Genomic DNA, 26,765 nt, shown 5'->3' on the forward strand with positions numbered 1-26,765 from the left:
ACAACAACAACAACAACAACAACCACGGCTCAAACACTTCAAGACAAGTCATGGAGAGCTGGTGAAGATGATGATGATGATGATGAAGACGGGAGGAAGGTGGAGATGAGGAATCCTCCATGGTGGTGTTGGTGGGGACTTACCCGATCCGGTCCCTCTCCCCAGGTTGAGGTGGGGGTGAAGGAGACTGGGCCAGCTCTCCAGGCTGCTCCAGGATGAGGGAGTGGTCAGCAGGGGAGCCAGGACCCTGGACACTGGGAGGGGTGGACGAGGCCTTACGGGCCAGGGTGGACGAACCCTTACGGGACACCCAGGACGTGTCCATCACCCGGACACCCATACTGAGAGGGACAGAGACGCATAAAACAAGAGACGGTCAGACGAGACAATTAAAAAACGAAACAAACTGTTGAGAGGAGAGGAGAGTTGAGAGGAGGAGGTCAGGACTAGAGGAGGTCAGGACTAGAGGAGGAGGTCAGGACTAGAGGAGGAGGTCAGGACTAGAGGAGGAGGTCAGGACTAGAGGAGGAGGTCAGGACTAGAGGAGGAGGTCAGGACTAGAGGAGGAGGAGGTCAGGACTAGAGGAGGAGGTCAGGACTAGAGGAGGAGGAGGTCAGGACTAGAGGAGGAGGTCAGGACTAGAGGAGGAGGAGGTCAGGACTAGAGGAGGTCAGGACTAGAAGAGGAGGAGGTCAGGACTAGAGGAGGAGGTCAGGACTAGAGGAGGAGGTCAGGACTAGAGGAGGAGGTCAGGACTAGAGGAGGAGGTCAGGACTAGAGGAGGAGGAGGTCAGGACTAGAGGAGGAGGTCAGGACTAGAGGAGGAGGTCAGGACTAGAGGAGGAGGTCAGGACTAGAGGAGGAGGAGGTCAGGACTAGAGGAGGAGGTCAGGACTAGAGGAGGAGGAGGTCAGGACTAGAGGAGGAGGTCAGGACTAGAGGAGGAGGAGGTCAGGACTAGAGGAGGTCAGGACTAGAGGAGGAGGTCAGGACTAGAGGAGGAGGTCAGGACTAGAGGAGGAGGTCAGGACTAGAGGAGGAGGTCAGGACAAGAGGAGGAGGAGGTCAGGACTAGAGGAGGAGGTCAGGACTAGAGGAGGAGGTCAGGACTAGAGGAGGTCAGGACGAGAGGAGGAGGAGGCCAGGACTAGAGGAGGAAGTCAGGACTAGAGGAGGAGGAGGTCAGGACTAGAGGAGGAAGTCAGGACCAGAGGAGGAGGAGGCCAGGACTAGAGGAGGAGGAGAGGATGTCAGGACTAGAGAAGGAGGAGGTCAGGACTAGAGGAGGAGGAGGCCAGGACTAGAGGAGGAAGTCAGGACTAGAGGAGGAGGAGGTCAGGACTGGAGGAGAAGGTCAGGACCAGAGGAGGAGGAGGCCAGGACTAGAGGAGGTCAGGACTAGAGGATGTCAGGACTAGAGAAGGAGGAGGTCAGGACTAGAGGAGGAGGAGGTCAGGACTAGAGGAGGAGGAGGTCAGGACTAGAGGAGGAGGAGGTCAGGACTAGAGGAGGAGGAGGTCAGGACTAGAAGAGGAGAAGGTCAGGACTAGAGGAGGAGGAGGTCAGGACTAGAGGAGGAGGAGGTCAGGACTAGAGGAGGAGGAGGTCAGGACTAGAAGAGGAGGAGGTCAGGACTAGAGAGGAGGCCAGGACTAGAGGAGGAAGTCAGGACTAGAGGAGGAGGAAGTCAGGACTCAGGACCAGAGGAGGAGGAGGAGGCCAGGACTAGAAGGTCAGGACTAGAGGATGTCAGGACTAGAGAAGGTCAGGACTAGAGAAGGAGGAGGTCAGGACTAGAGGAGGAGGTCAGGACTGGAGGAGGAGGTCAGGACTAGAGGAGGAGGAGGTCAGGACTAGAAGAGGAGAAGGTCAGGACTAGAAGAGGAGGAGGTCAGGACTGGAGGAAGAGAACAGGACTAGAGGAGGTCAGGACTAGAGGAGGAGGAGGTCAGGACTAGAGGAGGAGGAGGTCAGGACTAGAAGAGGAGGAGGTCAGGACTAGAAGAGGAGGAGGTCAGGACTAGAAGAGGAGGAGAACAGGACTGGAGGAGGAGGTCAGGACTACAGGAGGAGGAGGCCAGGACTACAGGAGGAGGAGGCCAGGACTAGAGGAGGAGGAGGTCAGGACTAGAAGAGGAGGAGGTCAGGACTAGAGGAGGAGGAGGTCAGGACTAGAGGAGGAGGAGGTCAGGACTAGAGGAGGAGGTCAGGACTAGAGGAGGAGGAGGTCAGGACTAGAGGAGGAGGAGGTCAGGACTAGAAGAGGAGGAGGTCAGGACTAGAAGAGGAGGAGGTCAGAACTAGAGGAGAAGGAGGTCAGGACTAGAGGAGGAGGAGGAGGTCAGGACTAGAGGAGGAGGTGTCAGGGGACTAGAGGAGGAGGAGGTCAGGACTAGTTGAGGTGTCAGGGGACTAGAGGAGGTGATGACTAGAGGAGGTCAGGACTAGAAGAGGAGGAGGTCAGGACTAGAGGAGGAGAACAGGACTGAAGGAGGAGATCAGGACTAGAGGAGGAGGTCAGGACTAGAAGAGGAGTAGGTCAGGACTAGAGGAGGAGAACAGGACTGGAGGAGGAGGTCAGGACTAGAGGAGGAGGTCAGGACTAGAAGAAGAGGAGGCCAGGGGACTAGAGGAGGAGGAGGTCAGGACTAGAGGAGGTGTCAGGGGACTAGAGGAGGTGATGACTAGAGGAGGTCAGGACTAGAGGAGGAACCATACAGTACCTTTGTATTTTCCTTATGCTGCTTTGACGGGGCAAAGAAACGAGAGGCACGTAAGAGACACATTCTGTTCATTTTCTATTCATACACAGAGGCTAGTTTGGAAGGCTATGGAGCTAGATAGAGGGTTATGGAGCTATATAGAGGGTTAGGGAGCTACATAGTGGGTTAGGGAGCTATATAGTGGGTTAGGGAGCTATATAGTGGGTTAGGGAGCTATATAGAGGGTTAGGGAGCTATATAGTGGGTTAGGGAGCTATATAGAGGGTTAGGGAGCTACATAGTGGGTTAGGGAGCTACATAGAGGGTTAGGGAGCTACATAGTGGGTTAGGGAGCTATATAGTGGGTTAGGGAGCTATATAGAGGGTTAGGGAGCTACATAGAGGTTAGGGAGCTACATAGTGGGTTAGGGAGCTACATAGTGGGTTAGGGAGCTATATAGAGGGTTAGGGAGCTACATAGTGGGTTAGGGAGCTATATAGTGGGTTAGGGAGCTATATAGAGGGTTAGGGAGCTACATAGTGGGTTAGGGAGCTACATAGTGGGTTAGGGAGCTACATAGATGGTTAGGGAGATACATAGAGGGTTAGGGAGCTACATAGTGGGTTAGGCTACATAGAGCTAGGGAGATACATGGGTTAGGGAGCTACATATAGCTATATAGTGGGTTAGGGAGCTACATAGTGGGTTAGGGAGCTATATAGTGGGTTAGGGAGCTATATAGAGGGTTAGGGAGCTACATATAGTGGAGGGTTAGGGAGCTACATAGTGGGTTAGGGAGCTATATAGAGGGTTAGGGAGCTACATACTGGGTTAGGGAGCTATATAGTGGGTTTAGGAGCTACATAGAGGGTTAGGGAGCTACATATTGGGTTAGGGAGCTATATAGTGGGTTAGAGAGCTATATAGAGGGTTAGGGAGCTACATAGTGGGTTAGGGAACTACATAGTGGGTTATGGAGCTACATAGATGGCTAGGGAGATACATAGAGGGTTAGGGAGCTACATAGTGGGTTAGGGAGCTATATAGTGGGTTAGGGAGCTATATAGTTGGTTAGGGAGCTACATAGTGGGTTAGGGAGCTACATAGATGGCTCGGGAGATACATAGAGGGTTAGGGAGCTACATAGAGGGTTAGTGAGCTACATAGAGGTTTAGGGAGCTACATAGATGGCTAGGGAGATACATAGAGGGTTAGGGAGCTACATAGAGGGTTGGGGAGCTACATAGAGGGCTAAGGAGCTAGATAGAGGTTTAGGGAGCTACATAGAGGGATAGGGAGCTACATAGAGGGTTAGGGAGCTACATAGAGGGTTAGGGAGCTACATAGAGGGTTAGGGAGCTACATAGAGGGTTAGGGAGCTACATAGAGGGTTAGGGAGCTACATAGAGGGTTAGGGAGCTACATAGAGGGCTAGGGAGCTAGATAGAGGGTTAGGGAGCTACATAGAGGGTTAGGGAGCTACATCGAGGGTTAGGGAGCTACATAGAGGATTAGGGAGCTACATAGAGGGTTAGGGAACTACATAGAGGGCTAGGGAGCTATATAGAGGGTTCGGGAGTTACATAGAGGTTTAGGAAGCTACATAGATGGCTAGGGAGATACATAGAGGGTTAGGGAGCTACATAGAGGGCTAGGGAGCTACATAGAGGGTTAGGGAGCTACATAGAGGGCTAGGGAGCTACATAGAGGGTTAGGGAGCTACATAGAGGGATAGGGAGCTACATAGAGGGTTAGGGAGCTACATAGAGGGTTAGGGAGCTACATAGAGGATTAGGGAGCTACATAGAGGGTTAGGGAACTACATAGAGGGTTAGGGAGCTACATAGAGGGCTAGGGAGCTATATAGAGGGTTCGGGAGTTACATAGAGGTTTAGGAAGCTACATAGATGGCTAGGGAGATACATAGAGGGTTAGGGAGCTACATAGAGGGCTAGGGAGCTACATAGAGAGTTAGGGAGCTACATAGAGGGCTAGGGAGCTACATAGAGGGTTAGGGAGCTACATAGAGGGTTAGGGAGCTACATAGAGGGTTAGGGAGCTACATAGAGGGTTAGGGAGCTACATAGATGGCTAGGGAGCTACATAGAGGGTTAGGGAGCTACATAGATGGCTTGGGAGATACATAGAGGGTTTTGGAGCTACATAGATGGCTAGGGAGATACATAGAGGGTTTTGGAGCTACATAGATGGCTAGGGAGATACATAGAGGTCTTGGCCAGTGACTAGTGTGGAGATTGAAATGTGCTGAGTGTAGAAGGGGCTAGTGTAGAAGTCTAGGGGCCTACATAGGGGACCAATAGAAGGGGCTAGTGTATAAGTCTAGGGGGCTACAGAGGTGACCATTGGAAGTGGCTAGTGTGGAAGGCTAGTGGGCCACAGTGTAGTCTGTATTCTGGGTATGAGATTCACAGTGACAGGGCATAGAGGGTTTCAGAGGTATTGGGACATGCCAGACCAAATGACTAGCCTGCACTGTCCTACCAAGAGGAAATGAGTGCCTCGTTAGTTAATACAGTAATGAAGCCAAGCTGAGTTCTCTGGAGTGGACTCACACGCAGAGACAAGCACGTCGTCACAACTCTCCTCAGTCCAGAAACAACAGCCTGCCTTTGATAACCGCCGCAGTTACAAAACTGCTCATTTACTGACTGGATAATAACTGTATTTTCAACCAGCGTCTCACATGGAGAACTGTTTGGGGTTGAAGTGTGTGGTGACAAAATGATATATCAATTGGAAAGTAAATCTGTCTGTCTTCTCTGTGACAGTCTCTCTGTGACAGTCTCTCTGTGACAGTCTCTCTGGGCAGTCTCTCTGTGCAGTCTCTCTGTGACAGTCTCTCTGGACAGTCTCTCTGGACAGTCTCTCTGTGACAGTCTCTCTGTGACAGTCTCTCTGGACAGTCTCTCTGTGACAGTCTCTCTGGACATTTCTCTCTGGGCTGTCTCTCTTGACAGTCTCTCTGTGACAGTCTCTCTGTGACAGTCTCTCTGGGCAGTCTCTCTGTGACAGTCTCTCTGTGCAGTCTCTCTGTGACAGTCTCTCTGGACAGTCTCGCTGGACAGTCTCTCTGTGACAGTCTCTCTGGACAGTCTCTCTGGACAGTCTCTCTGTGACAGTCTCTCTGTGACAGTCTCTCTGGACAGTCTCTCTGTGACAGTCTCTCTGGACATTTCTCTCTGGGCTGTCTCTCTGTGACAGTCTCTCTGTGACAGTCTCTCTGTGACAGTCTCTCTGGACAGTCTCTCTGTGACAGTCTCTCTGTGACAGTCTCTCTGTGACAGTCTCTCTGTGACAGTCTCTCTGGACAGTCTCTCTGTGACAGTCTCTCTGTGACAGTCTCTCTGGACAGTCTCTCTGTGACAGTCTCTCTGTGACAGTCTCTCTGTGACAGTCTCTCTGGACAGTCTCTCTGTGACAGTCTCTCTGTGACAGTCTCTCTGGACAGTCTCTCTGTGACAGTCTCTCTGGACAGTCTCTCTGTGACAGTCTCTCTGTGACAGTCTCTCTGGACAGTCTCTCTGTGACAGTCTCTCTGGACAGTCTCTCTGTGACAGTCTCTCTGTGACAGTCTCTCTGGACAGTCTCTCTGTGACAGTCTCTCTGGACAGTCTCTCTGTGACAGTCTCTCTGGACAGTCTCTCTGTGACAGTCTCTCTGTGACAGTCTCTCTGTGACAGTCTCTCTGTGACAGTCTCTCTGTGACAGTCTCTCTGTGACAGTCTCTCTGGGACAGTCTCTCTGTGACAGTCTCTCTGTGACAGTCTCTCTGGACAGTCTCTCTGTGACAGTCTCTCTGGACAGTCTCTCTGTGACAGTCTCTCTGTGACAGTCTCTCTGTGACAGTCTCTCTGGACAGTCTCTCTGTGACAGTCTCTCTGTGACAGTCTCTCTGTGACAGTCTCTCTGGACAGTCTCTCTGTGACAGTCTCTCTGGACAGTCTCTCTGTGACAGTCTCTCTGTGACAGTCTCTCTGTGACAGATGGGTTGCCTCCCTCAATGTTCCAACGTTACGGGTTTACAGGTCTGTAGAAGTTGGGCCGTCAGTTGGGACAGAGGTGTTGAATTGTAAATGAGAAGCTGGTCAGCGGTGACATCACTGCTGTATCCGCTTGTTGCCCTCGCTAAACATGAGCATAACTCCCGCCCACATTTTAAACTCCGCCTACCCAAGCCTGTGATTCGTTGGGAGAGTCATCTGTCTGTTTTCCCCTTTCTAAATGTCAGAGAGAATCTGATATTCTGCCCAGATCTTGTGCCGTTGCTCCGACGTTGCTCCAATGTCTGGTTCTCCGACACTATTTCTGTGAGGGAGGATTTTGGCTCGTCTGCCAGTGATTTTCCACCTGGTGAGTCAGGGAGGGCAGGTGACGTTCCAGACTGAGAAGGATAGGCTAGGTGTGAGCGTGTGCGTGTGTGGTGTGAGTTTGTGTGTGTGTGTGCATGGTGTGAGTGCGCGCGTGCGCGTGTGTGTGTGTGTGTGTGTAGATCTCAGGAGAATGCGAAGAAGCAACTAGAAGCAACCTCTATCACTGCTGCCGTGTTGCCATAGAGACGGTGCCACTCACCGGGCCAGGACAACAGGACTATTTAAATAATGTGTGTTTGCATTCCTAAGGTGTCCCTCCTCACTAGATGAGGGCTGATAAAGCTGATAGCTAACTGGATGAGAGGATGATTGACAGGGCAGAGATCTACCCTCTTTCTGTGTTCTACTGAGACCTCTAAATCAGAACAGTGTAGATAAACAACCACTTAAAGGGCTATTCCACTACTTTGTGAAAACGGCGCTTTTTCACAAAGTTTTGTCCAAAAAAAAAAAAAAGTTCTACCCGATGACATCATCAAAAGTGATCTTCAAACACTATGAGATTCTCAGTGACGTTTGGAGCAAGAAAAAACCCTCCATTGGGCTCGAAACTAAATGGCGGTTTTGAAAATCACTGTTTTTAACTTTAAACCCACCCTGTGATGTCACAAAGCCTTTTTAAAGGGCTTCTAGACTTTTTAACCACAGATCACAGAGACGCTGTGTTTTCACACACTGTATGTAGACGCTGGTTTGGTGCTGGAGAAGTGCCCCCTTTAAAAGGCTTTATGAAGCCTTCAGAAAACACTGTATGTAGACGCTGGTTTGGTGCTGGAGAAGTGCCCCTTTAAAAGGCTTTATGAAGTCTTCAGAAAACACTGTATGTAGACGCTGGTTTGGTGCTGGAGAAGTGCCCCTTTATAAGGCTTTATGAAGCCTTCAGAAAACACTGTATGTAGACTAGACGCTGGTTTGGTGCTGGAGAAGTGCCCCCTTTATAAGGCTTTATGAAGCCTTCAGAAAACACTGTATGTAGACTAGACGCTGGTTTGGTGCTGGAGAAGTGCCCCCTTTAAAAGGCTTTATGAAGCCTTCAGAAAACACTGTATGTAGACTAGACGCTGGTTTGGTGCTGGAGAAGTGCCCCTTTAAAAGGCTTTATGAAGCCTTCAGAAAACACTGTATGTAGACGCTGGTTTGGTGCTGGAGAAGTGCCCCTTTAAAAGGCTTTATGAAGCCTTCAGAAAACACTGTATGTAGACGCTGGTTTGGTGCTGGAGAAGTGCCCCCTTTAAAAGGCTTTATGAAGTCTTCAGAAAACACTGTATGTAGACGCTGGTTTGGTGCTGGAGAAGTGCCCCTTTAAAAGGCTTTATGAAGCCTTCAGAAAACACTGTATGTAGACGCTGGTTTGGTGCTGGAGAAGTGCCCCTTTAAAGGCTTTATGAAGTCTTCAGAAAACACTGTATGTAGGTGCTGGTTTGGTGCTGGAGAAGTGCCCCTTTAAAAGGCTTTATGAAGCCTTCAGAAAACACTGTATGTAGACGCTGGTTTGGTGCTGGAGAAGTGCCCCTTTAAAAGGCTTTATGAAGCCTTCAGAAAACACTGTATGTAGACGCTGGTTTGGTGCTGGAGAAGTGCCCCTTTAAAAGGCTTTATGAAGCCTTCAGAAAACACTGTATGTAGGTGCTGGTTTGGTGCTGGAGAAGTGCCCCTTTAAAAGGCTTTATGAAGCCTTCAGAAAACACTGTATGTAGACTAGACGCTGGTTTGGTGCTGGAGAAGTGCCCCCTTTAAAAGGCTTTATGAAGCCTTCAGAAAACACTGTATGTAGGTGCTGGTTTGGTGCTGGAGAAGTGCCCCTTTAAAAGGCTTTATGAAGCCTTCAGAAAACACTGTATAGACTAGACGCTGGTTTTGCTGGAGAAACATTCCTTTAAAAGGCTTTATGAAGCCTTCAGAAAACACTGTATGTTCGCTGGTTTTGCTGGAGAAGTGCCCTTTAAAAGGCTTTATGAAGCCTTCAGAAAACACTGTATGTAGACGCTGGTTTGGTGCTGGAGAAGTGCCCCCTTTAAAAGGCTTTATGAAGCCTTCAGAAAACACTGTATGTAGACGCTGGTTTGGTGCTGGAGAAGTGCCCCCTTTAAAAGGCTTTATGAAGCCTTCAGAAAACATTCATAACACCTTCATAGAATGAATTTCGGGTTTTTTCCAAAGATGCTTCGTTAAACATTTAAAGATCTAGTTCATTATGTAAATACCCTGTCTGAGTCGTGTGTCTTTAACAAACTAGCAATCTGTTCCTCGAGGTTCTGGCTCAATACTTTAAAAAACCAACAGAGAGAAGAGAAGGAGTGGGTGACAGTACGTGGGTTTAGATGATGCATGAGAAGAGAGAGACAGAGAAAGGGGGAAGTGAGAGAGAGAGGAAAAGATAGAGAGAGAGGGGGCGAGAGGGCGAGAGAGAGGAAGAGAGAGACAGAGAAGAGAGACAGGGAGAGAGAGAAGAGAGAAACAGAAAGAGAGAGAGTGAAGAGATAAACAGAGAGAGAGAGTGAGAGAGTGAAGAGAGAAACAGAGAGTGAGAGTGAGAGAGTGAAGAGAGAAACAGAGAGAGAGTGAGAGTGAGAGAGTGAAGAGAGAAACAGAGAGAGAGTGAGAGTGAGAGAGTGAAGAGAGAAACAGAGAGTGAGAGTGAGAGAGTGAAGAGAGAAACAGAGAGAGAGTGAGAGAGAGAGAGTGAAGAGAGAAACAGAGAGAGAGAGAGAGAGAGTGACAAGAGAAACAGAGAGAAACAGAGAGAGAGACAGAGAAGAGAGAAACAGAGAGAGAGAGAGAGAGAGAGTGATGAGAGAAACAGAGATTGAGACAGAGAAGAGAGAATGAGGGAGGAAGGATCGGCCGGCTTGCACTCAGCAGCAGCCTACCCATCCTTCTTGTAGAATTCCAGCATCATGTTGTCAGTGGCAACGCTGAGTGGGCGTCTGCCATGGTCATGCGGCAGCTTGCGTTCTGATTGGTCCATGTCTGGCGAAGGCATGGAGCTGTAGTTTGAGTTGTGGTTGGTGTGGACAGGACTGCCGTAGCAGCCCGTCAGATTAAACTCAATATCTATAGGAGAGGAAGAGAGAGGAACCAATTAGGTCAGGATCCTAAAGACAGTGTGTGTTGCAGGTATGTGTGTGTATGTGTGTGTTTAAGCGTGCATGCATGTGAGTGTGTGTGTGAGATGTGTGTGCCTGCGTGTGTGTGTGTTTGCAGGTATGTATGTGTGTGTGTGTGTGTGTGTGTGCATGTGTGTGTGTGTGTGCGTGAGGTGGGTACATGTGCAGTGTGTGTGTGAGTGAGTGTGAGTGCATGCGTGGTGTACAGTGTGTGTGTGAGTGAGTGAGTGTGTGTGTGTGTGTGTGTGTGTGTGTGTGTGTGTGTGTGTGTGTGTGTGTGTGTGTGTGTGTGTGTGTGTGTGTGTGTGTGTGTGTGTGTGTGTGTGTGTGTGTGTGTGTTTCTCACCTCCAGGGAAGAACCAGTCAGCGTGCTGTATGATGGGTTCTATGATCCCCACTATCTGAAGAGACACTGTGGTCATCATCTCTGTCATGTTCCTGGAAACAACACACACTCTGTGAGACAACACTTGATTTAACTTGGGAGTTTGCACTTTTGGGACTATTCGATAGGTTACCGAGTAAAGTGAACCACATGCTTCAAAAGTATTTCAAGGTTCCCTCCGCAGACAGTCAAAAGACCACTAAAATGTTGACTGATAAGGTAGCGTATTTTGAGGAGAGACAGAGAGAGAGAGATACAGAGAGATACAGAGAGAGAGAGAGAGAGAGAGAGGGAGAGAGAGAGATACAGAGAGATACAGAGAGATACAGAGAGAGAGAGAGAGAGAGAGAGAGAGACAGAGAGAGAGAGAGAGAGAGAGATACAGAGAGATACAGAGAGAGAGAGTGAGAGAGAGAGAGACGAGAGAGAGAGAGAGAGAGATACAGAGAGATACAGAGAGAGAGAGAGAGACACAGAGAGAGAGAGAGAGAGAGAGAGAGAGAGAAACAGAGAGGGAGAGTGAGAGAGAGAGAGAGAAGAGAGAGAGAGAGAGAGAGAGAGAGGAGAGAAGGGAGGACAGGACACGTACCCACTCTCGTTGGAGTGGGTCCAGAGCAGGTTGGGACCCAGAACTATGGCCATGTTACCAGGAGTCATCTTGTTGGAGTCCTGATAATCTCCTAGCTTGGCTAGGAACTTGATTAAGTATCTGATAGGAAGAGGAGAAATACACACTCAATCAATCAATCTATCAATCAATAAATCACTCAATCACCACATGCTTTACAGTAACCAGACCTGGAACCCTAAAGACCAAGCAGCATCACAGTAACCAGACCTGGAACCCTAAAGACCAAGCAGCATCACAGTAACCAGACCTGGAACCCTAAAGACCAAGCAGCATCACAGTAACCAGACCTGGAACCCCTAAAGACCAAGCAGCATCACAGTAACCAGACCTGGAACCCTAAAGACCAAGCAGCATCACAGTAACCAGACCTGGAACCCCTAAAGACCAAGCAGCATCACAGTAACCAGACCTGGAATCCTAAAGACCAAGCAGCATCACAGTAACCAGACCTGGAACCTAAAGACCAAGCAGCATCACAGTAACCAGACCTGGAACCTAAAGACCAAGCAACATCACAGTAACCAGACCTGGAATCCTAAAGACCAAGCAGCATCACAGTAACCAGACCTGGAACCTAAAGACCAAGCAGCATCACAGTAACCAGACCTGGAACCCTAAAGACCAAGCAGCATCACAGTAACCAGACCTGGAACCTAAAGACCAAGCAACATCACATTAACCAGACCTGGAATCCTAAAGACCAAGCAGCATCACAGTAACCAGACCTGGAACCTAAAGACCAAGCAGCATCACAGTAACCAGACCTGGAACCTAAAGACCAAGCAGCATCACAGTAACCAGACCTGGAACCTAAATACCAAGCAGCATCACAGTAACCAGACCTGGAACCCTAAACACCAAGCAGCATCACAGTAACCAGACCTGGAACCCTAAAGACCAAGCAGCATCACAGTAACCAGACCTGGAACCCTAAAGACCAAGCAGCATCACAGTAACCAGACCTGGAACCCTAAAGACCAAGCAGCATCACAGTAACCAGACCTGGAACCCTAAAGACCAAGCAGCATCACAGTAACCAGACCTGGAACCCTAAAGACCAAGCAGCATCACAGTAACCAGACCTGGAACCCTAAAGACCAAGCAGCATCACAGTAACCAGACCTGGAACCCTAAAGACCAAGCAGCATCACAGTAACCAGACCTGGAACCCTAAAGACCAAGCAGCATCACAGTAACCAGACCTGGAACCCTAAATACCAAGCAGCATCACAGTAACCAGACCTGGAACCCTAAAGACCAAGCAGCATCACAGTAACCAGACCTGGAACCCTAAAGACCAAGCAGCATCACAGTAACCAGACCTGGAACCTAAAGACCAAGCAGCATCACAGTAACCAGACCTGGAACCTAAAGACCAAGCAGCATCAGTAACCAGACCTGGAACCCTAAACACATCACAGTAACCATTATGGAACCCTAAACACCAAGCAGCATCACAGTAACCAGACCTGGAACCTAATGACCAAGCAGCATCACAGTAACCAGACATGGAACCCTAAACACCAAGCAGCATCACAGTAACCAGACCTGGAACCCTAAATACCAAGCAGCATCACAGTAACCAGACCTGGAACCCTAAAGACCAAGCAGCATCACAGTAACCAGACCTGGAACCCTAAACACCAAGCAGCAGCAGTGACAAGGGAAAACTCCCCAGAAGGAAAACTCCTTGATATGTTAAAATCAGCGTGACATTATGGCCTATTTGTTCAGCTTTCAAACTATACTGTGAAATCTCACCCACACACACACACACACACACACACACACACACACACACACACACACACACACACACACACACACACACACACACACACACACACACACACACACACACACACACACACACCACACACGGACGGATGTTCTCTGTTGGTTATCCCTTAGTGAACTCTGTCACAGGGCCTCTATCCCTGATAGGAGGTCCAAGTCACAGAGACTCTATCCCTGATAGGAGGTCCAAGTCACAGAGACTCTAGCCCTGATAGGAGGTCCAAGTCACAGAGACTCTAGCCCTGATAGGAGGTCCAAGTCACAGAGACTCTATCCCTGATAGGAGGTCCAAGTCACAGAGACTCTATCCCTGATAGGAGGTCCAAGTCACAGAGACTCTATCCCTGATAGGAGGTCCAAGTCACAGAGACTCTATCCCTGATAGGAGGTCCAAGTCACAGAGACTCTAGCCCTGATAGGAGGTCCAAGTCACAGAGACTCTATCCCTGATAGGAGGTCCAAGTCACAGAGACTCTATCCCTGATAGGAGGTCCAAGTCACAGAGACTCTATCCCTGATAGGAGGTCCAAGTCACAGAGACTCCCTGATAGGAGGTCCAAGTCACAGAGACTCTATCCCTGATAGGAGGTCCAAGTCACAGAGACTCTATCCCTGATAGGAGGTCCAAGTCACAGAGACTCTATCCCTGATAGGAGGTCCAAGTCACAGAGACTCTATCCCTGATAGGAGGTCCAAGTCACAGAGACTCTATCCCTGATAGGAGGTCCAAGTCACAGAGACTCTATCCCTGATAGGAGGTCCAAGTCACAGAGACTCTATCCCTGATAGGAGGTCCAAGTCACAGAGACTCTATCCCTGATAGGAGGTCCAAGTCACAGAGACTCTATCCCTGATAGGAGGTCCAAGTCACAGAGACTCTATCCCTGATAGGAGGTCCAAGTCACAGAGACTCTATCCCTGATAGGAGGTCCAAGTCACAGAGACTCTATCCCTGATAGGAGGTCCAAGTCACAGAGACTCTATCCCTGATAGGAGGTCCAAGTCACAGAGACTCTATCCCTGATAGGAGGTCCAGGCCACAGAGACTCTATCCCTGATAGGAGGTCCAAGTCACAGAGACTCTATCCCTGATAGAGGTCACAGAGACTCTGCAAGGTCCAAGCCACAGAGACTCTATCCCTGATAGGAGGTCCAAGTCACAGAGACTCTATCCCTGATAGGAGGTCCAAGTCACAGAGACTCTATCCCTGATAGGAGGTCCAAGTCACAGAGACTATCCCTGATAGGAGGTCCAAGTCACAGAGACTATCCCTGATAGGAGGTCCAAGTCACAGAGACTCTATCCCTGATAGGAGGTCCAAGCCACAGAGACTCTATCCCTGATAGGAGGTCCAAGTCACAGAGACTCTATCCCTGATAGGAGGTCCAAGTCACAGAGACTCTATCCCTGATAGGAGGTCCAAGTCACAGAGACTATCCCTGATAGGAGGTCCAAGTCACAGAGATATCCCTGATAGGAGGTCCAAGTCACAGAGACTCTAGCCCTGATAGGAGGTCCAAGTCACAGAGACTCTATCCCTGATAGGAGGTCCAAGTCACAGAGACTCTATCCCTGATAGGAGGTCCAAGTCACAGAGACTCTATCCCTGATAGGAGGTCCAAGTCACAGAGACTCTATCCCTGATAGGAGGTCCAAGTCACAGAGACTCTATCCCTGATAGGAGGTCCAAGTCACAGTTAGTGGAGATCAGAATGGAGCTGCCTGTGTAGACGCAGCCTGTGACCCACCTGCGTCTACACAGGCAGCGCCATTCTGATCTCCACTAATTGTTCTTTTGACCAATCACATCAGGTCTTTTTCAGAGCTGATCTGATTGGTCAAAAGACCAATTAGTGATATAAGATCCGAATTGCTCTGCCTGTGTAAACATAGTGTCACAGACTCAGAACTTTAACACCCAGATAAAACACAATCTAAACCACATTAGTAGGTTGAAGTTGACCCTAGACGCTGACCTTGGGTCAGTTTTGCAATTCCCCCACTAATGGTTAAGGTTCAGAGTAGGGGGAGGGGAAGCTGATCCTAGATCTGAACCTAGAGGAAACTTCAGCCTGGCAACAACCCAAACATATAAAACAGATCCTCACTGGAGGGTCCTGCTGGCAGTAGGTCTATGTAGACTGTAGAGAGGGAGGGAGAGATGGGTACTGACCTGAAGTTGTTGAAGTTGTCAGTTGGTAGTTTTTCGCACGCCGCCAGCAGAGCTTGTAGTCTCTTGTCCATATCCTGAATACTGGATGGGGAAGACAACGGTGAACAGGGTGTGTTGTAGTCAAGGCAGTGTTTTTCTCAGTGTTGTTTCCTACCAGGGAGACCAGCAGGCTACAGTGTATGGCGGCAGGGTAGCTTAGTGGTTAGAGCGTTGGACTAGTAACCGGAAGGTTGCAAGTTCAAACCCCCGAGTTGACAAGGTACAAATCTATCGTTCTGCCCCTGAACAGGCAGTTAACCCACTGTTCCTAAGAATTTCTTCTTAACTGACTTGCCTTGTTAAATAAAGGTAAAAAAAAAAAAAGTCATTGAGAGGCTAATTGGTGTCAGCTAACCATCTGAGGGACCGGTAATCCAGAACCCAGGGACCAGTGCCGAACCACGGATCAGAGCTTGACAAGCACTGTGTTAACAATGTCTATTATTGTGACAATGGTCAATGTCTGTTCTGTCATTATGGTACAGTTTGTTCCCTTCTGTGGAGCTCTGCCTAGACATGTTATCTCCCTATAGAAAGACATAGACAAAGTCATCTCCCTATAGACATAGGAAAGTTATCTCCTATAGACATAGGAAAGTAATCAGAACCCTATAGACATAGGAAAGTCATCTCCCTATAGACATAGGAAAGTTATCTCCCTATAGACATAGGAAAGTCATCTCCCTATAGACATAGGAAAGTTATCTCCCTATAGACATAGGAAAGTTATCTCCCTATAGACATAGGAAAGTTATCTCCTATAGACATAGGAAAGTTATCTCCTATAGACATAGGAAAGTCATCTCCCTATAGACATAGGAAAGTCATCTCCCTATAGACATAGGAAAGTCATCTCCCTATAGACATAGGAAAGTCATCTCCTATAGACATAGGAAAGTTATCTATAGACATAGGAAAGTCATCTCCCTATAGACATAGGAAAGTCAGTTATCCCTATAGACATAGGAAAGTCATCTCCCTATAGACATAGGAAAGTTATCTCCCTATAGACATAGGAAAGTCATCTCCAGCTCTTCAACATGACTAAAAGGGATCTGTTATCTGTGGTAGAGATGCTGAGGTTATGTAGGGATCTGTTATCTGTAGTAGAGATGCTGTGGTTATGTAGGGATCTGTTATCTGTAGTAGAGATGCTGAGGTTATGAAGGGATCTGTTATCTGTAGTAGAGATGCTGAGGTTAAAGGGATCTGTTATCTGTAGTAGAGATGCTGAGGTTATGAAGGGATCTGTTATCTGTAGTAGAGATGCTGAGGTTATGTAGGGATCTGTTATCTGTAGTAGAGATGCTGAGGTTATGTAGGGATCTGTTATCTGTAGTAGAGATGCTGAGGTTATGAAGGGATCTGTTATCTGTAGTAGAGATGCTGAGGTTATGAAGGGATCTGTTATCTGTAGTAGAGATGCTGAGGTTATGAAGGGATCTGTTATCTGTAGTAGAGATGCTGAGGTTATGAAGGGATCTGTTATCTGTAGTAGAGATGCTGAGGTTATGAAGGGATCTGTTATCTGTGGTAGAGATGCTGAGGTTATGTAGGGATCTGTTATCTGTAGTAGAGATGCTGTGGTTATGTAGGGATCTGTTATCTGTAGTAGAGATGCTGAGGTTATGAAGGGATCTGTTATCTGTGGTAGAGATGCTGAGGTTATGAAGGGAATCTCTACTCACTTTGACGCCTGAATCCAGTCCTCGTAAAGTTCACTGGTCATCAGTGGCTCTGGAAGCTCACGGAGGTATGATTTCAGAGCCCCTGAGGAAGAGAAGGATGGAGAGAGAGAGGGGGGAGGGAGAGAGGGAGGGAGGCAGAGAGAGAGGCAGAGAGAGAGGCAGAGAGAGAGAGAGAGAGGCAGAGAGAGAGAGAGAGGCAGAGAGAGAGAGAGAGAGAGAGAGAGAGAGAGAGAGAGAGAGAGAGAGAGAGAGAGAGAGAGAGAGAGAGAGAGAGAGAGAGAGAGAGAGAGAGAGAGAGAGAGAGAGAGAGAGAGAGAGAGAGAGAGAGAGAGAGAGAGAGAGAGAGAGAGAGAGAGAGAGAGAGAGAGAGAATCTCATTAGGCCTAATGGAGGTGTGGTTTTCGCTGTTCAGAATACTAATGAGAATACACACAACGCTGCCACCCTCAGATTTACTCAAGGAAGTGGACAGCAACATTTACAAGGAAGCCTTTAGGACAGAGAGCGTCTTGGGCAAAACACAAGCAGACGACTTGGGAGATGTTAAGGGATGTGATCCTCTCGCCCCACAGCTGAACTAAACTCCAGGGCCAAATCCAGTTTCACCTATCAAGTTGTATTAGTGGTATGTACGGGATGCCCTTGGTGTACACCGTCCAATGAAATGCTTACTTGCAGGCTCCTTACTGGACAATGCAACAGCAATAAGAAATAATACATGATAAGAATACCAACATGAAGTAACTGTCTCAGTAGAATAGAAGAGACATTTTAGCATCAGTATAACACAGGAAGGAACAATGTGTAGTCCAATATTATAGACCATTGTATGTGTTTGTGTGTGTGTGTGTGTGTGTGTGTGTGTGTGTGTGTGTGTGTGTGTGTGTGTGTGTGTGTGTGTGTGTGTGTGTGTGTGTGTGTGTGTGTGTGTGTGTGTGTGTGTGTGTGTGTGTGTGTGTGTGTGTGTGTGTGTGTGTCTGTAAATGTCTGTGTGTGTGTGTGTGAGAGTGTATGTCTGTAAATGTGTGTGTGTGTGTGTGTGTGTGTGTGTGTGTGTGTGTGTGTGTGTGTGTGTGTGTGTGTGTGTGTGTGTGTGTGTGTGTGTGTGTGTGTGTGTGTGTGTGCTAATGCGCTGAGAATCAGAGCAGTTTCTAGTAGATGTCCTGGATGGGTGGGAGCACGGTGATGATGATACTGGGCCTTGTGGTTGTGGACTGAGCCGTTCCCGTACCAGGCCGTGATGCAGCCGGTCAGAACACTCTCCACGGTGCAGCAGTAGTATTTGGAGAGGACCCAAGGTGACATGTCAAATTTCTTCAGCCGCCTTTGGAAGTTAAGACGCAGTCGCAGCCTCTTGACAACCGGGGTGGTGTTGGTCCATGTCCAGTCCTCTGATGGGGACACAGAGGAACTCAAACTGCTGACCCTCTCCACTACAGTCCTGCATGTTCCCTCCTCTACTTCCTGGTGGTGTTGGTCCATGTCCAGTCCTCTGATGGGGACACAGAGGAACTCAAACTGCTGACCCTCTCCACTACAATCCTGCATGTTCCCCCTCCTCTACTTCCTGGTGGTGTTGTTGGTCCATGTCCAGTCCTCTGATGGGGACACAGAGGAACTCAAACTGCTGACCCTCTCCACTACAGTCCTGCATGTTCCCTCCTCTACTTCCTGGTGGTGTTGGTCCATGTCCAGTCCTCTGATGGGGACACAGAGGAACTCAAACTGCTGACCCTCTCCACTACAGTCCTGCATGTTCCCTCCTCTACTTCCTGGTGGTGTTGGTCCATGTCCAGTCCTCTGATGGGGACACAGAGGAACTCAAACTGCTGACCCTCTCCACTACAGTCCTCATGTTCCCTCCTCTACTTCCTGGTGGTGTTGGTCCATGTCCAGTCCTCTGATGGGGACACAGAGGAACTCAAACTGCTGACCCTCTCCACTACAGTCCTGCATGTTCCCTCCTCTACTTCCTGGTGGTGTTGGTCCATGTCCAGTCCTCTGATGGGGACACAGAGGAACTCAAACTGCTGACCCTCTCCACTACAGTCCTGCATGTTCCCTCCTCTACTTCCTGGTGGTGTTGGTCCATGTCCAGTCCTCTGATGGGGACACAGAGGAACTCAAACTGGAACTCAAACTCCAGTCCTCTGATGACTCAAACCTGACCCTCTCCACTACAGTCCTGCATGTTCCCTCCTCTACTTCCTGGTGGTGTTGGTCCATGTCCAGTCCTCTGATGGGGACACAGAGGAACTCAAACTGCTGACCCTCTCCACTACAGTCCTGCATGTTCCCTCCTCTACTTCCTGGTGGTGTTGGTCCATGTCCAGTCCTCTGATGGGGACACAGAGGAACTCAAACTGCTGACCCTCTCCACTACAGTCCTGCATGTTCCCTCCTCTACTTCCTGGTGGTGTTGGTCCATGTCCAGTCCTCTGATGGGGACACAGAGGAACTCAAACTGCTGACCCTCTCCACTACAGTCCTGCATGTTCCCTCCTCTACTTCCTGGTGTTGTTGGTCCATGTCCAGTCCTCTGATGGGGACGCAGAGGAACTCAAACTGCTGACCCTCTCCACTACAGTCCTGCATGTTCCCTCCTCTACTTCCTGGTGGTGTTGTTGGTCCATGTCCAGTCCTCTGATGGGGACACAGAGGAACTCAAACTGCTGACCCTCTCCACTACAGTCCTGCATGTTCCCTCCTCTACTTCCTGGTGGTGTGGTCCATGTCCAGTCCTCTGATGGGGTCCATGTCCAGTCCTCTGATGGGGACACAGAGGAACTCAAACTGCTGACCCTCTCCACTACAGTCCTGCATGTTCCCTCCTCTACTTCCTGGTGGTGTGTTGGTCCATGTCCAGTCCTCTGATGGGGACACAGAGGAACTCAAACTGCTGACCCTCTCCACTACAGTCCTGCATGTTCCCTCCTCTACTTCCTGGTGGTGTTGTTGGTCCATGTCCAGTCCTCTGATGGGGACACAGAGGAACTCAAACTGCTGACCCTCTCCACTACAGTCCTGCATGTTCCCTCCTCTACTTCCTGGTGGTGTTGTTGGTCCATGTCCAGTCCTCTGATGGGGACACAGAGGAACTCAAACTGCTGACCCTCTCCACTACAGTCCTGCATGTTCCCTCCTCTACTTCCTGGTGGTGTTGTTGGTCCATGTCCAGTCCTCTGATGGGGACACAGAGGAACTCAAACTGCTGACCCTCTCCACTACAGTCCTGCATGTTCCCTCCTCTACTTCCTGGTGGTGTTGGTCCATGTCCAGTCCTCTGATGGGGACGCAGAGGAACTCAAACTGCTGACCCTCTCCACTACAGTCCTGCATGTTCCCTCCTCTACTTCCTGGTGGTGTTGTTGGTCCATGTCCAGTCCTCTGATGGGGACACAGAGGAACTCAAACTGCTGACCCTCTCCACTACAGTCCTGCATGTTCCCTCCTCTACTTCCTGGTGGTGTTGTTGGTCCATGTCCAGTCCTCTGATGGGGACACAGAGGAACTCAAACTGCTGACCCTCTCCACTACAGTCCTGCATGTTCCCTCCTCTACTTCCTGGTGGTGTTGGTCCATGTCCAGTCCTCTGATGGGGACACAGAGGAACTCAAACTGCTGACCCTCTCCACTACAGTCCTGCATGTTCCCTCCTCTACTTCCTGGTGGTGTTGGTCCATGTCCAGTCCTCTGATGGGACACAGAGGAACTCAAACTGCTGACCCTCTCCACTACAGTCCTGCATGTTCCCTCCTCTACTTCCTGGTGGTGTTGGGTCCAGTTGGTCCCCAGTCCAGTCCTCTGATGGGGACACAGAGGAACTCAAACTGCTGACCCTCTCCACTACAGTCCTGCATGTTCCCTCCTCTACTTCCTGGTGGTGTTGGTCCATGTCCAGTCCTCTGATGGGGACACAGAGGAACTCAAACTGCTGACCCTCTCCACTACAGTCCTGCATGTTCCCTCCTCTACTTCCTGGTGGGTGTTGGTCCATGTCCAGTCCTCTGATGGGGACACAGAGGAACTCAAACTGCTGACCCTCTCCACTACAGTCCTGCATGTTCCCTCCTCTACTTCCTGGTGGTGTTGGTCCATGTCCAGTCCTCTGATGGGGACACAGAGGAACTCAAACTGCTGACCCTCTCCACTACAGTCCTGCATGTTCCCTCCTCTACTTCCTGGTGGTGTGTTGGTCCATGTCCAGTCCTCTGATGGGGACACAGAGGAACTCAAACTGCTGACCCTCTCCACTACAGTCCTGCATGTTCCCTCCTCTACTTCCTGGTGGTGTTGTTGGTCCATGTCCAGTCCTCTGATGGGGACACAGAGTGAACTCAAACTGCTGACCCTCTCCACTACAGTCCTGCATGTTCCCTCCTCTACTTCCTGGTGGTGTTGTTGGTCCATGTCCAGTCCTCTGATGGGGACACAGAGGAACTCAAACTGCTGACCCTCTCCACTACAGTCCTGCATGTTCCCTCCTCTACTTCAAACTTCCTGGTGGTGTTGGTCCATGTCCAGTCCTCTGATGGGGACACAGAGGAACTCAAACTGCTGACCCTCTCCACTACAGTCCTGCATGTTCCCTCCTCTACTTCCTGGTGTTGTTGGTCCATGTCCAGTCCTCTGATGGGGACACAGAGGAACTCAAACTGCTGACCCTCTCCACTACAGTCCTGCATGTTCCCTCCTCTACTTCCTGGTGGTGTTGTTGGTCCATGTCCAGTCCTCTGATGGGGACACAGAGGAACTCAAACTGCTGACCCTCTCCACTACAGTCCTGTCGATGTGGATGGTTGGCTGGTCCCTCCACTACAGTCCTGTGATCCCTCCAGCTGGTTCCTCCACTACAGTCCTGTCGATGTGGATCTGATGGGGACACAGAGGAACTCAAACTGGTTCCCTCCACTACAGTCCTGTCGATGTGGAGTCCTCTGATGGGGGAGCTGGTTCCCTCCACTACAGTCCCGATGTGAATCGGAGCTGGAACCCCTCCACTACAGTCCTGTCGATGTGGATCCGGAGCTGGTTCCCTCCATGTACAGTCCTGTCGATGTGGATCGGAGCTGGTTCCCTCCTCTACTTCCTGAAGTTCAACAATCAACTCATTTGTTTTGCTGATGTGGAGGGTGTTGTCCTGGCACCATAATGTCAGTTCACTTAGCTCCTCCCTATTGGCTGACTCATCGTTGTTGGTTATCAGGCCTACAGCCGCTGTGCCGTCAGCAAACTAGATGAAGGTGGTGTCTTGCAAAGCCACGCGGTCGTGGGTGAACAGGAAGTACAGCAGAGGACTGAGGACGCTCTGAGCTTGGTGTCGAGCTCGGAGGGAACAATAGTGTTGAATGCTGAACTGTAGTTAAGGAACAGCATTCTCACACAGGTGTTCCTCTTGTCCAGATGTGTTACGGCCGCGTGAATAGTGATGGAAATGGCATCTTCCTCGGTTCTGTTGGAGCGCTATTCAAACTGGACTGGGTCCAGTGTGCCTGGCATGCCTTGATGTGGGCCATGACCAGCCTCTCACCAGTGTGCCTGGCATGCCGGCCTTGATGTGGGCCATGACCAGCCTCTCACCAGTGTGCCTGGCATGCCGGCCTTGATGTGGGCCATGACCAGCCTCTCAAAGCAGTGTGCCTGATGACCGTCCCTATTCCCTATGTGGGCCATGACCATGGGTCACCAGTGTGCCTGGCCCTAGTGTGCCTGGCATAGGCAACCATGGCCCCTATTCCCTATGCCTAGCAGCACTACTTTAGACCAGTGAAAGCCCCTGTTCCCTATATAGGCACTAATTTTGACCAGGGTCCCCTATTCCCTATATAGTGCACTACTTTTGACCAGAAACATATGGGTCCTGGTCAACAGTAGACTGCACTAAATAGGGAATATGATGTCATTTGGGACACAAACCAGCTCACTACTGGAGGAGGATGTTAGGAAATAAATATGAAGGCAAGGAAATAGGCAACAAGGTGTACTGGAAATAGGCAACAAGGTGTAAAGGAAATAGGCAACAAGGAAATAGGCAACAAGGTGTAAAGGAAATAGGCAACAAGGTGTAAAGGAAATAGGCAACAAGTGAAATAGGCAACAAGGTGTAAAGGAAATAGGCAACAAGGTGTAAAGGAAATAGGCAACAAGGTGTGAAAGACAACAGTCTTCCACAAACACAAGAAGCGTTGATTGTGTTGACCTGAACATGGATGTATGTATTTCTGGAGGCGAGAATCTCCTGGAAGCAGAGTTATATCTAATGGTTATATATAGACAATGGAGCTCGCTAAAGGCTCGTTGTTATGGAGACCAGAGCCTGAGCCAGAGAGAGAGAGAGAGAGAGAGAGGTAAGAGGGGTGTGCAGGGGTGTGAATTCATCTGCGATGGTGTGTGCGTGTGCGTGTCAGACCTGGGTTCAAATACCTGTGTATTTAAATATCTATACTGAACAAAAATATAAACGTAACCTGCAATCATTTCAAAGATTTTACTGAGTTACAGTTAATATGGGGAAATCAGTCAATTTAAATACATTCATTAGGCCCTAATCTGTGGATGTCACATGACTGGGAATACAGATATGCATCTGTTGGTCACAGATACCTTGGGGGAGCGGATCAGAAAACCAGTCAGTATCTGGTGGGACCATTTGCCTCATGCATTGCGACACATCTCCTTCACATAGAGTTGATCAGGCTGTTGGTTGTGCCCTGTGGAATATTGTCCCACTTCTCTTCAATGGCTGTTGCAAAGTTGCTGGATATTGTCAGTGGGTGAATGTCTAGAACAGTGGGTACTCAGTGGGTGACTGTCGTAGACTCATGGGTACAAACATGTTCAGTGGGTGACATGTCTGGTTAGTAAACAGTGGGTTCAGTGGGTGACATGTCTGGTTAGTACTCAGTGGGTACTCAGTGGGTGACATGTGGGTACTCAGTGGGTACTCAGTGGGTGACATGTCTGGTTAGTACTCAGTGGGTGACATGTGGGTACTCAGTGGGGTACTCAGTGGGTGACATGTCTGGTTAGTACTCAGGCCATGGAAGAACTGGGACATGTCAGAATTGTGTACAGATGGGTACATTTTCAGTACATGTCAGTACTCAGGCCATGGAAGAACTGGGACATTTTGTACAGATCCTTGCAACATGGGGCTGTGCATTATCATGCTGAAACATGAGGTGATGGTGGTTGGATGAATGGCACGACAATGGGCCTCAGGATCTTGTCACGGTATCCCTGTACATTCAAATTGCTATGGGTAAAATGCAATTGTGTTCGTTGTCCGTAGCTAATGTCTGCCCATACCATAACCCCACCGTCACCATGGGGACCTCTGTTCACAACGTTGACATCAGCAAACACCATACCAAACACCATACCATAACCCCTCCGTCACCATGGGGACCTCTGTTCACAACGTTGACATCAGCAAACACCATACCATAACCCCTCCGTCACCATGGGGACCTCTGTTCACAACGTTGACATCAGTAAACACCATACCATAACCCCACCGTCACCATGGGGACCTCCGTCACCATGGGGACCTACTGTTCTTGTTCACAACGTTGACATCAGCAAACACCATACCATAACCCCTCCGTCACCATGGGGACCTCTGTTCACAACGTTGACATCAGCAAACACCATACCATAACCCCTCCCACCATGGGGACCTCTGTTCACAACGTTGACATCAGCAAACACCATACCATAACCCCTCCGTCACCATGGGGACCTCTGTTCACAACGTTGACATCAGCAAACACCATACCATAACCCCTCCGTCACCATGGGGACCTCTGTTCACAACGTTGACATCAGCAAACACCATACCATAACCCCTCCTGGTCACCATGGGGACATCTTTCCAACGTTGACATCTAAAACGCTATTGGAGGGACCTCTGTTCACAATGACATCAGTAAAGAAACTAACATTCAATTCTCTGGTGGACATTCCTGCAGTTAGCATGCCAACTGCACACTCACTCGAAATTTGAGACATCTGTGGCATTGTGTTGTGTTACAAAACTGCACATTTTAGAGTGGCCTTTTATTGCTCCCAGCACAAGGTGCACCTGTGTAACGATCATGCTGTTTAATAATCTTCATTATACGCCACACCTGTCAGGTGGATGGATTATCTTGACAAAGGAGAAATGTTCACTAATTTGAGAAAAATATGTTTTTTGTGCGTGTAGAACATTTCTGGGATCTTTTATTTCAGCTCATGAAACATGGGACCAACACTTTACATGATGCATTTATTTATCTGTACACTGTAGTATTTTAAATACTTTTTTTAAATGTTGAGTATTTTAATGGTTATTTGTAAAAACGAAATAGTCTATCAAATTATATTTGAGGGTATTTTTGAATACCTATTTCAAATACTATGCATGGGAGTGTATTTAAGTGTTTTCATATACTGTGTGTGGGTGGGTGTGTGGGTGGGTGTGTCTGTCTGTGTGTGTGGGTGTGTAAGGCAACCTGCGATGGCGTGGGGGTCAGCTGAATACTCCTGTACGTCCATAACACCACAGTCCAGGGAGGCCTTCAGCTTCTTCAGCTTGGAGGCCGAGGGAGCAACTCTGAACAGACCCTACACACACAGGGAGTCAGGAACGTTGACATCAGCAAACACCATACCATAACCCCTCCGTCCCATGGGGCCCCTGTCAGGAAGACAGGAAGTCAGGAAGACAGGGAGTCAGGGAGTCACTCTGAACAGACACTACACACACAGGGAGTCAGGAAGACAGGAAGTCAGGAAGACAGGGAGTCAGGGACCCCACACTCAGCAAACACAGGGAGTCAGGAAGACACAGTCAGGAAGACAGGGAGTCACTCTGAACAGACACTACACACACAGGGAGTCAGGAAGACAGGAAGACAGGGAGTCAGGGAGTCAGGGAGTCACTCTGAACAGACACTACACACACAGGGAGTCAGGGAGTCAGGGAGTCACTCTGAACAGACACTACACACACAGGGAGTCAGGAAGACAGGAAGTCAGGAAGACAGGGAGTCAGGAAGACAGGAAGTCAGGAAGACAGGAAGACAGGGAGTCAGGAAGACAGGAAGTCAGGGAGACAGGGAGTCAGGAAGACAGGGAGTCAGGAAGACAGGGAGTCAGGAAGACAGGGAGTCAGGAAGACAGGGAGTCAGGAAGACAGGGAGTCAGGGGGTCAGGAAGACAGGGAGTCAGGAAGACAGGGAGTCAGGAAGACAGGGAGTCAGGAAGACAGGGAGTCAGGGAGTCAGGAAGACAGGGAGTCAGGAAGACAGGAAGTCAGGAAGACAGGAAGACAGGAAGACAGGAAGTCAGGAAGACAGGGAAGTCAGGAAGACAGGAAGTCAGGGAGTCAGGAAGACAGGGAGTCAGGAAGACAGGGAGTCAGACAGGGAGTCAGGAAGACAGGGAGTCAGGAAGACAGGGAGTCAGGAAGACAGGGAGTCAGGAAGACAGGAAGTCAGGAAGACAGGGAGTCAGGAAGACAGGGAGTCACTCTGGAAGACAGGGAACACAGGGAGTCAGGAAGACAGGAGTCAGGAAGACAGGGAGACAGGAAGACAGGAAGACAGGGAGTCAGGAAGACAGGAGTCAGTCAGGAAGACAGGGAGTCAGGAAGACAGGAGTCAGGAAGACAGGGAGTCAGGAAGACAGGGAGTCAGGAAGACAGGGAGTCAGGAAGACAGGGAGTCACTCTGAACAGACACACACACAGGGAGTCAGGAAGACAGGGAGTCAGGAAGACAGGAAGACAGGGAGTCACTCTGAACAGAAGACAGGGAGTCAGGAAGACAGGAGTCAGGAAGACAGGAAGTCAGGAAGACAGGAAGT

At 49.4% G+C, this 26,765-nt stretch overlaps 1 protein-coding gene across 1 annotated transcript in view; it reads right to left on the bottom strand.

The window, feature by feature from the left end:
• The window catches only part of LOC127919396 (rho GTPase-activating protein 44-like), a 119,485-nt gene that overhangs the window by 20,055 nt on the left and 72,665 nt on the right, over positions 1-26,765 (bottom strand). Inside the window, exons 11-18 of the mRNA XM_052502892.1 lie at positions 25,412-25,523; positions 16,917-16,998; positions 15,190-15,270; positions 11,177-11,296; positions 10,549-10,640; positions 9,966-10,149; positions 2,725-2,745; positions 144-341 (exon numbers count right to left, since the gene is read on the bottom strand). Of these exons, the coding sequence (XP_052358852.1) occupies positions 144-341; positions 2,725-2,745; positions 9,966-10,149; positions 10,549-10,640; positions 11,177-11,296; positions 15,190-15,270; positions 16,917-16,998; positions 25,412-25,523 (890 nt within the window). The remainder of the gene's footprint in view (positions 1-143; positions 342-2,724; positions 2,746-9,965; positions 10,150-10,548; positions 10,641-11,176; positions 11,297-15,189; positions 15,271-16,916; positions 16,999-25,411; positions 25,524-26,765) is intronic.

The sequence above is a fragment of the Oncorhynchus keta genome, unplaced genomic scaffold, assembly GCF_023373465.1.
Source record: "Oncorhynchus keta strain PuntledgeMale-10-30-2019 unplaced genomic scaffold, Oket_V2 Un_contig_16520_pilon_pilon, whole genome shotgun sequence".
Classification (NCBI taxonomy): domain Eukaryota; kingdom Metazoa; phylum Chordata; class Actinopteri; order Salmoniformes; family Salmonidae; genus Oncorhynchus; species Oncorhynchus keta.